Source organism: Nelumbo nucifera, chromosome 5 (genome assembly GCF_055504915.1).
Source record: "Nelumbo nucifera cultivar China Antique chromosome 5, China Antique-T2T, whole genome shotgun sequence".
NCBI lineage: Eukaryota > Viridiplantae > Streptophyta > Magnoliopsida > Proteales > Nelumbonaceae > Nelumbo > Nelumbo nucifera.
The window spans coordinates 5,790,838-5,805,112 of record NC_142653.1 but is presented as its reverse complement, the minus strand read 5'-3'; the positions used below and the strand labels follow the sequence as shown (position 1 = coordinate 5,805,112).

Below are 14,275 nucleotides of genomic sequence, written 5' to 3'. Positions count from 1 at the left end.
CCTTCCACAATACATAAATTCACCAGCAGTGCATGAAGAGCCAATACTACTTACTACACAAGTGACAAAGACTATAACTAAGGGAGGGCCTAGGTGTTAATTGAGCTTGCATTGATTGGCCCGCTTCGAATAAGCTACCAAAATTAGCATCAACAGAAAACCAATTTCTCAGCTCAATTTTAAGTGTATTTGGGCTTCAAGACTTCAAGTTGCAACACCAGAAGCCGTTGCGTGAATATCCTCCCAAACGAACAATGACATGTTATATGGGGAGAGAGTTGAGATCTCCTGTCATTAACTTGATCTGACACCACACATCTCACTATAAAATGGGACCTACAATGCATGAGATATGCGGTGTTGGATGATGGTAAGGTGTTGGAACGTATTTTGTTGGCAGGTGATCCGGAGTCCGGACTGTTGAAACTTGAAAGCCTAGGCTATCCAATTTACGCAGCCAAAATTTTTCCGCCAATATATCAGATAAACCAAATGAAAACCTAAAAAATGAGACGGAATTTGCAGACGAAAGAGCACTCGTGTTTTTAGCTCTATATTGCGTACAAGTACAATACAATCGAAAGGATGGTTCTTATTTTAGCCCCTTTTCATAAGGATTATGACATCTTTGTAGGGAGGGAAAATCCTACCCTCTTCCCCTATAATATCATTCATGTTTTTGCCCTAATTTCCAGACCCAAAATATATAACAAATCAACAAATCATATACATAATTTTCTTTCCCATCACTATGATATCATTACATTACAAGCCTGTGGTCATCTACAATTACAAACATTTCACTAGCTTAGAACTTCTCCTTACTCTTGCAGCTATCCCCATTACCCATGGAACAAAAGCCGTTCAACTTTTTAATGTAAAATGTCTAGCATGTAGCTTTTGTATACGTGCTATAAGTCTTCACCGTGATGATCTGTCTCATCATAGATTTCCTCCTGCACATTTACAAAACCAGGTTCACAGTAACAAGTTAAAGCCTGAAATTTAAAAAGAAAAGAATAATCTTTTCATTAAAATCGTAGTGTTTGTTCTTCCACACCTGTAAGAGCTCTTCAATGACATCTTCCATTGTTATTATTCCAATGGCTTCCTCTTCCTCATTGAGCTTTGGTAGAGGGTTGTCATCAATCTGCAAGACTTCCGAGTAGATATCCTTCTGCCACCTCTTGCTCCTTGGAGTACCCCGATTTGAATTGTTTGTGCTGTTAGGAAAACTCTTCCTCTTCTGGAGAGACCTCTTGCTTTTTAAGCTTTTCTCTTGGGGTTGCCTTTCACCATCGATGTCCACCCTTACATCTTGCACTCTATCTGTGTAATAATAATATAACAAAAGAAACCAACCTTCTTTACTTTTTTGGTTGGGAAGGCGGACTATAATCCTTCACACCAGTAACCATGTTGCATGAAAATAGAAACATAGAGAAAAGGGCACTCCACAGCACCATATGCTTACCATCGACTGGAGACTTGCTGACTTGCTGCCCGACTGTGTTCTCATGTTTTCTCATGACAATAGCCATATGGCTGTGACCTTTCTGAAACTCATTCAAGATATCATATAGAGGCATGTCCTCTGGAACTCTAAAACAAATCCATCCAGAAACTTCAGTTAATAGAATTTAGGATGTTTGTCAAAAGCAGACAAGCTTGCTTTATCAGATAGAAAGGCTGCCAAGGGAGAAGACAAACAGTGTACAGTAATGAACCAACTCTCAGATTTTCTCACCTGAGACAACCAGATCATCCTTCTCACTGTCAATTATGGCTACATTACTGGAAGGACTCTGAGTTTACTAAGCCCTTCCATTCCACATCTCCAGCTTCCCATAAACAACAGATAAAAATGTGAACATTACCTTAAATTGTTAATGACATCCTAGCACCAACCATCTCATTGAAAACTAATCCTCTTGCACACCTTGTTTCAATGAGATGGGCAATAATTATGTCCGGTAGGGGGGGGGGGGCAAATACAGTGGTGTTATGGGGCAATAATATATCTAGGCTCCATGACAGCCAAGCAAATGATGCTAGTATCCACCTATATTCTATGATAGGGTATTATTCTTTCCATCTTATTGATAAATTATTTTTTGTTAACAAGACTTGCAGATGATCAAGTAAGAGGCCCTTTATGTCCATATTAAACATTGAGCTCTTACACATGACTTAAATGGAAATATAAAAAATGAAGACAACAGGTACAGTAAACCAATAAAGACCATTCGAAAAAACACTGGTCCCACTTGTTATTCTCCTAAATTATACCTAATAAATATGGCATCTCACAATGAACAAGGAGAAAAATCTTTTTTTTTTATCAATATGAACAAGGAGAAAAATCATGTCTTAAAAATCTGGAAAAGCCAAATCAAGATAACCTACATATAGAAAAATCAAACAACGATGAGCAGTACATAAATAGAGTAAAAAAATACCTAAAGGGGAATTTCTCCTAGCATATAGAATCAGGACTAAATAAAGATTTTTGTGTAATTCACATGCCAAAAGATAAGGACAGAAAACACATGATGGCATGAGAAAAGCCAAGACAGACTGAATTGAATTAATTAGAAACCTCCAAAGAAAGTCCGTTTAGGATGAGGTTTCTCCCTTCATGGTTTAACTCAAATCCAAAACATATTTCAGAAAACAGTATGAAAAGATGCAACCCATTTTCTTCACTGTACAGTGAAAAAAGAATCCTAGCTTTTTTTTTTTGATAGGTCATAATAATAATAATAATAATAATAATAAGACTTTTCCTTGACCAAGCTAGCTTACCTAGGAATCCTGCGAATAGTAACAGTCTTAACAGGCAATTCATCTGCAGGATTAATGGTCAATAGATTCTTTACCTACAATTTACAACAAGAAGTTAAAACAAGCATGCACAAAGTGGTAAAAATTTAAAAAAAAAAAGTTATTCACAAGAATGGGGAAATAAGAATGGTTCAGTACAACAACAAGTGAAGAATTCATGCTTTCCAAACCATACTAATCAAAGGGTATAAACACATGGACAGAACAGTTGACTGCAAAAGAACACAAGGCCAATACTTTAGTTCTTAAATTGTAGAGAGCTTAGATGTTGGTAACACAACTAAATGCAAGTTACATTTTAATCAGAAAAAGTTTCCAGTTTCCCTTGAGAAATGTTTGATAAAGTAAGCCTAGTTTCTTGTGGAATTTGTATGTTTGATTCTAACAGAACTTTCCTATGAGAGAAAATTAGTGTTTTTGTTCAAGTGTGGTGGCTGAGCTTTTTGCCATCTATTCTGTCTTACTTTATGCTAAAGAACACAACTGGAACTCTATTTTGGTCCTTTCTGATGCAAAAAAATGTAGTGGATTTTTTGTGCACAGGTTCCCCTTCCCTCCCTTGGGAAGCTTCTGCATGGGTGGACAGAATTCAGGATTTATGTTCTTGTTTTATGACTGTTAAGTTTAGCTTTATTGCTAGGTTGTTTAATCAGGCTGTTCATTCCTTAGCCTAGCTGATGAAATATTTGGATGTAGATGTGATCAAATAGGACAGCCCTCTTGCTTGTATTGAACCCTCTGTTGCTGGTTTTTGTTAGGAGTTTTATTTCACTTATCAAAAAAAAAGTAAGCCTAGTTTCTAATATTGAATGATATAAGCTAGGCTGTCAATGAATCTGGTCTGAATTAAACCCAATCAAGTTGCACATCCTTTCAAGTCAATCAGATCGAATGTGGATAGTGAAACATTATTGATTTACTAATCAGACATAACTATACTTGATATGATAAAGATATGATCTAATTATATATCATTGTATTTACATTTAAAATAATACTTTATATATTGGTTTTATGTATACATAATTTTCATTTCGAGAGTAAAGAATACTAAGCTGAACTCAATAATGCCTTACCACAACTAGATGGGGGTGGAATCCCTGTTTAGCTGTTCCACTCAACAAAAGGCCGCATCCACCATTAAATGTAAAAATATGGTAAGCTTTTTTATATGAATAACAAAAAGGAATCATTAAAGAAGCTGAAAATAGTACAAGAATTCAGTCATCCCAGAGATTGAGATGACCAAGAACCAATAAAAAGAAACAGAAAGAACAAAAAACCATCTCCCAAGCAGCAGTTACAAGTCAAACCCCATAGTAGGGATACTTACATGTCAGGAAAGAGTCCCATCTCCCCAGAATAGATTCTTTTTCTACCCCTTGTCTGGCCAAGCCATCTGCCAATCCACTTGCAGATTTGTAAACCCATCGAACAGCTATAACTTTGTTTCTTTTGAGTTCAGACTTCAGAGATCTCTCTCAGAATGTGTCTGTACTCCCAAGGGCACCTCTCAGCTTGCCTAACCCAATTCACCACCACTTTAGAGTCCCCTTCAACAATAATGTTGGTGCAATTATTCCTCTTGGCCAGCTTTAGGCCCTATAGGACAGCTAAAATTTCTGCTCTAATTGCATTTCCATGACCAGCTGGACCAGAAAATAGACCAAGGATGCTCCCATCAGCATTTTTGAGAACTCCTATACCAGAAGTTCTAGGCTTGCCTCTACTGCAGCCGTCAAAATTGAGCTTAATTAGCAAGTGTGTAGGGGTTCCTAACTAGGTTGAACAGGCACTCTGGTAAAGGAAGAGGTTGCTTATCAGCCCCCAATTCCTAATAATATCATCAGTGGTGAAAGATCTAAAAAGACTTAAAAGTCTTCACCTAATGTGCCACTGTCACTGTTATGAGGTCAATGGTTACTCTTCTGTTTTGAGCCTTCTCTTGAGAAAGCCTCCCATTTCTTTCCTCCCAAATCATCCATAAAATATCAGCTCTAGAACATCTCCACAGTATCTTTTCTCTCCTTGTAGGTGGGTTAAGGAAATTGCTGCTGAAAATCGACAGCAAATCATTGGGAGGAGTCCACCTGCACCTAACTAGAGTGGAAAACCACTCCCAAATACCAGCCATAAAAGAGCAAGAGATAAGTAAAAAAGAAGTTTCCCCATTTGCATTGCAGAGAAGACAGATGTAAGGAGATAAGCACCAATTGGGTTTTTTCTTTTGAAGGGTCTCACAAGTGTTTATTTTTTAGTCCAAAAAAAAAAAACTCCAAGAAAAAAGCCCTCACCTTGGGTGGAACAGGTCCACTCCACACCTCTTTCACTGGAAAAGTAGGGGCAAGGTCACGAGAGGAAAGGGACTCAAAGAAGGAAGAGCAAGAAAAAAGACCAGAAGAACAAGGGGATCAAACTCTGGCATCAAGCTTTGGAAGATCCAAAAAACACCTTCCAAATAGTCTATTAACTCTATGCACAAGGGAATCTTCCCTCAAGTTACATCTAAACCCAAAATTCCAGGAAAGCCCACTAGAAGAAAAGGACACAAGCTGAGAGACAGTTTTATTTTTTAAAAGAAGAAAGCAGGTACAACAAGGGGAATTTTTCTTTTAAGAGAGCATTACCCCACCACAGATCTTCCCAAAATCTAATTTTGTCCCCAGAAAAGAGTTCATACCTTATAAAAGTCAAGAAGCAAGGCAGCAGACCTGAAATTGGTTTCCATGGTGTTAATAAGGCAGCCGTTCCATTCAATCCAGCATCCCAGCCATTTTCCTTTAGACCATGAATACTCTGAATTACTTGCTTCCACAAATGATTCAGTTCCAGGGGAAACCACCACAACCATTTACCTAACAAAGCCTTGTCCTCTAGTTCTATGTTTCCTAGGCCTAGACCCCCTTCCTTTTTGCATTTGCAAAAAGGTGCCCCAATTCAATAAATGCTCCTTTTTGTTTTCTCCATGATTATGGTAACTTTTATAAACACAATGCTAATATTCAACCCAAAACCCTAATTGTTTAGCCACTTCCACATGAGAAAAAAGATTGTCAGAAGCTATATTACATGGACTTTGGTGCAGGGCCTGCAAGCATGCATCTAGGAGTCAGATTTGACTGACCTCAAGCTGTCGAGGTAGAAATAGAATCAGAGAGAGAGAGAGAGAGAGATTGCACCATGAAATTTGAAAACCCAAAAATAAGTGTATAGAAAATCCACATGTTATAAGGTTTAAAGGGCATCCTCATTGGAAATTTGATACCTTCAAGCTTCAATTTCCAATATTTATTTTGACCATACCAAAGAATAATTTATGTTGGTTTGATGTCCAATTAAGTGGCACTTGCCCAATCAAATCAAAAACTTAGTATCCAGAGGACACAAATTCCAAGCCATGTCCCCAACATGAGAAATTGCATTAAAATGAAAAGTCTGGGTACCACAGGGGAGAAGTGATGAGAGTTGCCAGATGTATCAAACTCTGTACAGAAAAGAAATCCACCCAAATCTACAAGCCCAAATTCCAAGATTTGTTCTCAGTAATCTGAAGATATTATCTAATTGGATTTTTTTTTATCAATAATCTCTAATTGGATTTTTGTTCTCAAACTTTTGTTTGTGATTTGTTTCTGGAGTTAGGGTTTTGTATTTTGTGACATCAATTTCTTTATCTGTTTTTCCTTCAATTTAGTTGAGAAAAGAGAGAACAGAATAATTGTTTTGGTCTTTCCATGTTGGATTTGCTTGTCTGTGGATCAACTGGTTCCATTTTCAATTCAAGCATGTGATTTTGATAGGCTAATGGCTTGTTGGTTTTCTGCATTGAACAGCTCATTTGAGACAATTTGCAAAGAAAGTTAGTGGTAGAGAGAAGGGAACATTGATGCAAATGGAGATTGGAGTTAATATCAAGGAAAGTTTGATCCTTTCATTCAGAACTTGTATACATGGTTTTTTGTTGTCTTCTTTCCCTGTTACTTAATTCCAGTAATTATTTACAAAGAAATATGTAGATTCATTGTTCTCAAGTTCAAGTTGAACTTTGATGATAAGATTTTTGGTTGAATTCAAGTTCAGAATCCCCTTGATTCAATGAATAATAAATCTAAGTTAGATGAGGAATTCAAGTAATCACAACAAACTTGAATCCAAGAGGTGGAAAGCCTTGTTCACTAGGCTTCCCTTTAGATGGGCAAATAATGAACTACAGAGAATTTTCTCTTGTACCATAACCATAGAAACAATAAAGATTCTTTACAGCAGACAATGGGATTTTTTTCTGGAGGGGATATAAGAGATAAAAAAGTATATGGGATAAAATAAAAGAAAATAAACCATGCATCAAGTAATACCTAAACGTCTTCAATTTTCTTTTCTCATCATATAACATGCGGTTCATCAATATTACATACCAGAAACAACATCAGTACCACTTATCGTTAAGTTTTCAAACAAAATTAAGCAATTACCAGAATAAGCCCAATTATGTTTGTAGATTGCTCATAGTATACTGGCACTCTGCTATGCCCTTTCTCCAAGATCAACTTCATGAGATCCCTGTGCAAATAATAAGTATTAACTGCAACCTCAATACAAAAAGAACTCATAAAAGATAATTTGATTATCTTGAACTTTTGACGCCAGAAACTTACTTGTCTAATTTGGCATTAATATCGATGGCAAAAGTATCAGATATAGGGGTCATGGCATCCCTAGCTGTTTTCTCTGTGAGCTCAAGTGCTCCTGCAATGATTGTTGTCTCATCATGTGTGAGCTCCCCACCTTTCCCAGCCTGATTACAAGTCATGGAAATTATGACGTTAACATTTTGAAGTGAAAGTATAAACCTCCAGGAAATAGAAAGCGGCATAAGTGGTAGAAAAGATTCACAGAAGAGATGCTAAGTATCCAGCTACACCAAATAGAAACTAAATATTCCCAATTGCAGTTTTTTGATGGATAAATCTATGCATCTATTGATTGCAAAAGAATGATATACAAAAGTATGTACCCATCACCCCATGAAGTGAAGGCCAGCCCTTGCTGTCTGGCCATCAATTATATACATTAATGTGAAAGTAGGGAATATGTCTATATTAAAACCCACCCTGCCAGTGTAATGGCATATGACAACGGAAAAGAAAATAAAAATAGCTTCCCCAAGTGATGGCAACCTAAAGGGTTGCTAAAGTTTATCAAAAGAAGTGTGTTTTATGGTTAAAAAATTGCATACCTCATTACCATGCAAATTGACTAGTGTTTTCAATTCAGCTCTACGGAAAAGAGCCACATGTCCTTCACCTAACAAAAAGTCTAGGAGCTGGATGAGAAAACATGGAAAGTCAAAAGCAATCTAATTAGGATCAAAAACATAGAAAATAAAGCAGTTTTCTCATGTAAGGGAATTTAACATCAATGACCTTGCTTATGGGAAATGCAACCGGGTAACAGACCCACACAAGCACACGAACAACTGGAGCCACCGCTGCGCCAATTGCCAAACCATGTCGAGAACAAACTGATTGTGGTATAATCTGTTTGCAGAAGCCAATAAGGCCAGTTTGTACACCCATGAAACCACAAATTTCAAGAGGTTCATAGTCTATTCATAAATTTCCTAAGTTGGAAAGAACAAAAGAAGCTACAGGTAAAAATAAAATAAATTTCCTAAAATAGGACTATTCATGTCAGCAAAGACATGGGATGCATGAGATGGTAAACCTAGGAGACCTCCTAGGTGCAAGAAGCAAGCAAAATAATGCAATAATTTAGAAGTTAATTGATTGTAGATCTCATTCTATCAATTTTCTAAATGTACACCACAGGTTGTACTGATAAACTTGCATTGCCAATCAGATTATCCTGAAACCAGTGCTAACCATTTCAAACACAAACATAATCAGAAGGGATGCCTCACCTCACCAAACAGAAGTATCAAAGTCACTGAAATGAGTATAGCACCCCAAGCTGAAACCAAACCATCAAGAAAAATAGGGAGCGCCTGGTGAAAAGGGGGAAGTTATAACATAAGTATACTTTTCCGATGCATGTCACCCATGAACCGTTTAGAATATTCTTAATAGTTTTACCTCCATAGCAGCAGCGTTGTAAATAAGTAGGGTGCAGAGCAATAAATGCTGTTTCTTGACAACTGGCAAGATTTTTGCTGTCAATAAAAAGGTGGTAGATTGTTAACATGTTCAGTTATTCTTGTATTGAGAAACTTACCATCAACCAATATCCATAAGTAAAAAATGAAATAAGTTCAAGTAACGTGAATGACCCATATGTGCAAGAACTGTTTCAGTAGACATCAGACTAACAAATCAACCACTTAAAATTGGCCATACTGTAAAAAACTACAAATTAGTTTTTCCACTAAGGATGGCACCCAAGGTTCAAAATAGCGTTACGTATTGGCCCATATCAGGGCCTTCCCGATACGCCCCTACAGGGGGTGTATCGGGTCAGGCCATGATTCAGAGGGTAGCCGGGACTTAAACCGATCCCTCTGAACCAGTTTTGAAAAAAATAAATAAATAAAACATAAAAAAAAGCACTGATACAGGCCGATGCGCCTGCATCGATATTTAGGACCTTAAAGGCACCATAACCAGCAAAAATTAGGACCTTTAAACTTCTTCAAAAATCAAGAATAATAGAATAGAACAGAACAAAAGACTGTCGTGGATTGCAGGAAACTTAATTTCTCCTTGACAATACTACCATCCAATTCCTTCCATTCCATGTGCTCCAAATTGCAGCTTCTAAACAAGACTTCCATATGATGGGGCCCAATTCACAAAAAGCATCCATCTTCCTGTCCTTCAGTAATTCTTGGGATGTCCTAACAAACTCAAGCTTGAAATTTCTAGAGACATCCTTTCATATCCCACATATAAAAAAAATGTTTATTCAAGCCTCATCGAAGAAAGATGTGCTCTAACCGGACAAGAACCTAAACAAATAATAATAATAATAATAATAATAATAACAATAACAACAACAACAACACTTGAAATTTCTAGAGACATCCTTTCATATCCCACATATAAAAAAAATGTTTATTCAAGCCTCATCGAAGAAAGATGTGCTCTAACCGGACAAGAACCTAAACAAATAATAATAATAATAACAACAATAACAACAACAACAACAACAACAACAACAACAACAACAACAACAACAATAATAATAATAATAATTTCTCAGCTTCCTCTTTTTTGTCTATATGCATGAACCAGTGCCCATGCCTTCTCAACGCATCTTTTTAACAGCAACACCCTTAGGAACCAAATGATACAAATTTGGCAATGCCAAGAAAAGCAGAAAATATCCACATAAAAAATAACTTCTAGCATCTCACCGTCACACTGTTAACTACACTTTTTAAAGATTTTATCAAATGTCTTGGTTATTTTCGTGAAGGAAGGTTGATGGTTCATTCAAAATCATATACATGAGTAGAGATCTATTCAGTGTGCAGCCAATAGCTATACACTAATGGAAACAAAAAACAGTGTATTGCTTGAATTATAAAGAGATTTCGCTGAAAATGCTAAGAAAATCCATAGGTGGTTAAATCACGCAATTCAAACTTAAGGCCAGCTAATTGCGCATTTCTCATCTCTGACAAGACTGTACACAGCCTCAAAGTCAAATCAACCACTTCACTAAGTTGTTCAATTGAAATGATAGATGTTCAGAGCTGATTGAACCTTCACTCACACCGTACTGTGTCTAATATTGAATTGGATGTTAGAGAAGAGCATGGTGACCCATTTATATTGTAAATAAATATCTAAAGGAATAAAAAGAGAAAAAAGAACAAGCGCACGACAATGAAATAGTCTCTTTTAATCGAAAGCAACTCCAATAAGAAACCAGTGGAAGGGAAGTCCGAAGTTATCCCGAATGTATAAAAATCGGGACCAATAAGTTGGGAAAGAAACGCCCATGAAACAAACTCCTACCACCTAAAAATTGCTTAAGTTTTAGCTCATGCCTTGGCTGCATGGTGCTACGTGTCGAACATTGAAGATGAATGGGTTTTGAACGCACCGCTTTGTATTCAAAGCTTTCTAAGTAATTAAGGAATTTTCTGAATCGAAAAAAAAAAATGCTTAAGTTTATCCGAGAAGTATAAAAACGAAAGATAGACGCTAAGTCGCTAACCATGTATATAAAAATAATAAACAGAAAGGAAGAAGGAAAAGGGGAAAGTTAACAGATAGAGAAGGGGGGAAGGAAATCTCACTACATCGCACAAAGCTTAACTTTACAATTCCAATAAACAAAACCAAAAGATATATAAAATGGAGGAAGGGAAATACCCGCGTGCTTGCGATCCTTGGGAGTACCAGACTTAGCAAGAACTTCAAGATCAACGAGGCTCATGGACATGAGGCCCAAAGTGAGTCCGGACATCAGCCCAGCGAACAAAACCAGCAAAAGTATCACCAATATGTGAACAAAGAACCCCGTTTCGCAGCATTGGTACTCTGCAGCCATTCAACGTTGCTCTCCTTCCTCTTTGGCGTGCTTCAAAGTTCAAATCTGACGAACCCTAAAAGCACCAATAACTATAATAACCAGATGTCGTCGATAAATTCCATTATCTCAGATCTTCAGTGGCAACTTGACAAAGCCCACACCAATAAAAAAAAAAAAAATCAGATTCGCCTGTTATAAAGAAACTTATCGAATTTCTTCTCTTTTGTTCCTTTTATTGATAGTCGCTTTTTACGGACAGGAATCGAGATTGAGATGCCGCGGGAGAGAGGTTGAATTGTTTGTGTGCTTTTCGTCAGCTGTAAAAAAACGAGGCGGTCGGTTATGGAAGCGACGTGATGAAGTATTACTATTACTGTATTAGTAATGCGTGAACTGAACGGAAAAGACAAAAGGAGACTCGTCTCAGTATTTCTACGCGTGTGGCCGTGTCCTGGTTCCGCCGGCCGAGTAATAGACGGAGAGTTTCCTGGCAGCGACGAGACGACGCAAGAGGTTTCGTAAACAATGATGACACGTGGCTTTTTGTAAGATGCAGTTTGAGCTTTGAGCTACCACACACACACTTGGCCATTTTAATCCTTATCAAGTTATCATTGAACGTGGCCACCAACCTGTAGGCTGTAGCCCCTCAAAAAAAAACGGAAAAATACATTAGGCGTGGCCCACTATCGTACAGGGTACAGCCAGACAAGTTGTTTCATGTTTTCAATGAGCGATGATCTGCAAATACTAATACGGTAGTACGAATCTACTGTGGATGTTGGGTGTAGAATCCAATGGATAAGATCGTTCAATCTCAATGTAAATAAATGAAAGATCTAACTTTTCGTCGCAGTGTGTGTCACCCAAGATGAGAGAGATCCTCGATGTACGGGTAGATGCTGTGTTCCTAGGGTATTCGCATGGTTTTCTTTCTATGGGACTACGATGATAAATCTTGACTCTGAGTGACAAGCCATTACGGCTGAGGCCGCTAAACCAGCTGGCATTTTGGTGGTAACATATTATTATGCACTAAGATAGAGTCCTCACATGCACATCCACCGTGCATTGATAACATCTCCCGTGAATAATAATTGATAAGTGCGGAAGATATTCTCAATACATGGGAGGATATGCGTATAAAGGGGTTGTGAGGCATCAGGTGTGAAAAGCAGATCCTTGTCTCATAATCTCCTATTTCTACTGTGTTTATCCGTAATTTTTAATGGTAATTTTGTATATTATCATGAATGAATGAAGAGAAAAAGTATAATATCCACAACGTAGTGGTCTCATCCCATTCATCAAATATAAATACAGGCTTCTTTACCAAATATATAGAGAGAGAGAATAGGAAAATCCAACAAATGAGGGGTCTTCGTGCAACTGTATCAAAAGTTCATAAAGGTGATTGCAATTATTGAAAGAGGTTTTAGTAATAAATAATAACTAGAAATTGTAAGGAATGTTGCAGCAATTTCAATTTATCCTAGAAAAAAAAAAAAGAAAAAAACTAAAGAGGAAAGCCGATATGGTTCCTTTGAAGTTCGAAGTTCAAAATTACCGGCTACGTCGATTGGATGGAGCAGGTGTGAATGACCGGTAAGAGGTAAGATGATAGGGACGACTTGTGTTTTCTACACTTGTCTCCTACACTCCCATGATGTTTGTGACTAGTGTCAAACAATGTTCAAAATTTTGATACTATATTGGACGTATCGTATCCTATCGGTGGTTTTATGTTATTTATAGGTATTTTGGGAACCGCTTCTTTTTAATAAAAAATATTGTTAAAATAGGCCCAAAAAATAAATTTAAATAAAAAAAAAACATAGAAGCATGTTATTTTAAGTACCAATATACTTTTGTTATATGTAGAGACGTATCAATATTTTGAACCTTGGTGTCAAGTGTCTCATCAGTGTTTATTGGACCAAATGCTAACATGTGAAAAGGGTAATTGATCAAATTACTTGTATTCTTATGCTGCTGTTATAATGGGTTCCATGGTAAAACTAATGGGTAGCATACATATTGGTCTCGAATGATGATCTCAGTTCCCAACTTCCCATGAATTAGGCCCGAGTTGTTTGGGTAAGCAAGTTTGTCCAAGCAAAAGTTATAAATAATTTACTCCCCACAAGATAATAGCAAACAAACAAGGATAAATTGCTAAAACCTTCATTGAAGTTTATGACAATTGCTGCATTAACCTCTCCTAAAGTTTTGACATTGTATCAAATACACCCCTTATGTCATATTGACGTTAAAACCATAACATAAAAAGGTTGATATCATTCTCTAAACTTCTTTTAAATGCCTAACATCAAACAAACGTAGGGTACATTGTTAAAACCTCCATTGAAGTTTATGACAGTTGTTGGCATTGACCTCTCATGAGGCTGATTTGGAACGAGTACAAATATAAATTTGTGTAGTATAAATATATATAAAATAACACAAAATACAAGGTTTTCACCCTACATATTTATATTTGTATTCCTTCCAAACTGAGCTTGAAGTTTTGATATTGTGCCAAATACACCCCCTTATGTCATGTTGAAGTTAAAACCATAACAAAATAGGTTGATATCATTCTCTAAGCTTTTTTTAAAATGCCCAAAATGCTCTTAATTGAAAATACTTGAGAAAGAATAATAAAATATTTCCTAAAAGAATTGGGATTAGCTTTTTTAGGCCCCAAACTTTACTCCATGTGAAGGGGTGACCACCTTTATTACCCAATAAGAGGATTTGGCCCGCCTTGCCGCATAACCCACTTAGGTCTGGATGTAGTAGGCAATGAGTGAACACGTAATAGTTGTGTGACACATGTCCCAGTTAATAAAATAACTCACTCATTGTGCTTACCTAACGTGCCTACTACATCCGGACCCCACCCGAGCATACGTAACTCTCTCTCACCATCTCA

The 14,275-nt window shown here is 37.0% G+C and overlaps 1 protein-coding gene across 2 annotated transcripts; it reads right to left on the bottom strand.

Moving 5' to 3' along the window:
• Window positions 1-518: 518 nt before the first annotated feature.
• LOC104609154 (DUF21 domain-containing protein At2g14520) lies at window positions 519-11,917 on the bottom strand. 2 transcript variants are annotated; one of them, XM_010275398.3, is made up of 12 exons: window positions 11,777-11,917; window positions 11,181-11,657; window positions 8,937-9,013; window positions 8,765-8,848; window positions 8,268-8,381; window positions 8,081-8,167; window positions 7,500-7,639; window positions 7,317-7,404; window positions 2,806-2,879; window positions 1,475-1,602; window positions 1,061-1,329; window positions 519-956 (listed from the first exon to the last, which is right to left on the bottom strand). In XM_010275398.3, the coding sequence occupies exons 2-12, from the start codon at window positions 11,356-11,358 to the stop codon at window positions 912-914; spliced, it is 1,284 nt and encodes a 427-aa protein (XP_010273700.1). In that variant the 5' UTR covers window positions 11,359-11,657; window positions 11,777-11,917; the 3' UTR covers window positions 519-911. The 2 variants fall into 2 exon arrangements, with proteins under 2 accessions (XP_010273700.1, XP_088743597.1); XM_088887471.1 differs by having other exon boundaries at window positions 11,181-11,881.
• Window positions 11,918-14,275: the final 2,358 nt, after the last annotated feature.

Coding starts and splice junctions, on each gene's coding strand:
- LOC104609154 (XM_010275398.3), bottom strand. CDS start 11,358: ATGGCTGCAGAGTACCAATGCTGCGAAACGGGGTTCTTTGTTCACATA. Junction 2,880..7,316: donor ACATAATTGGGCTTATTCTG/GTAATTGCTTAA, acceptor TGTAAATTGTAG/GTAAAGAATCTATTGACCAT. Junction 957..1,060: donor TCATTGAAGAGCTCTTACAG/GTGTGGAAGAAC, acceptor GTAAATGTGCAG/GAGGAAATCTATGATGAGAC.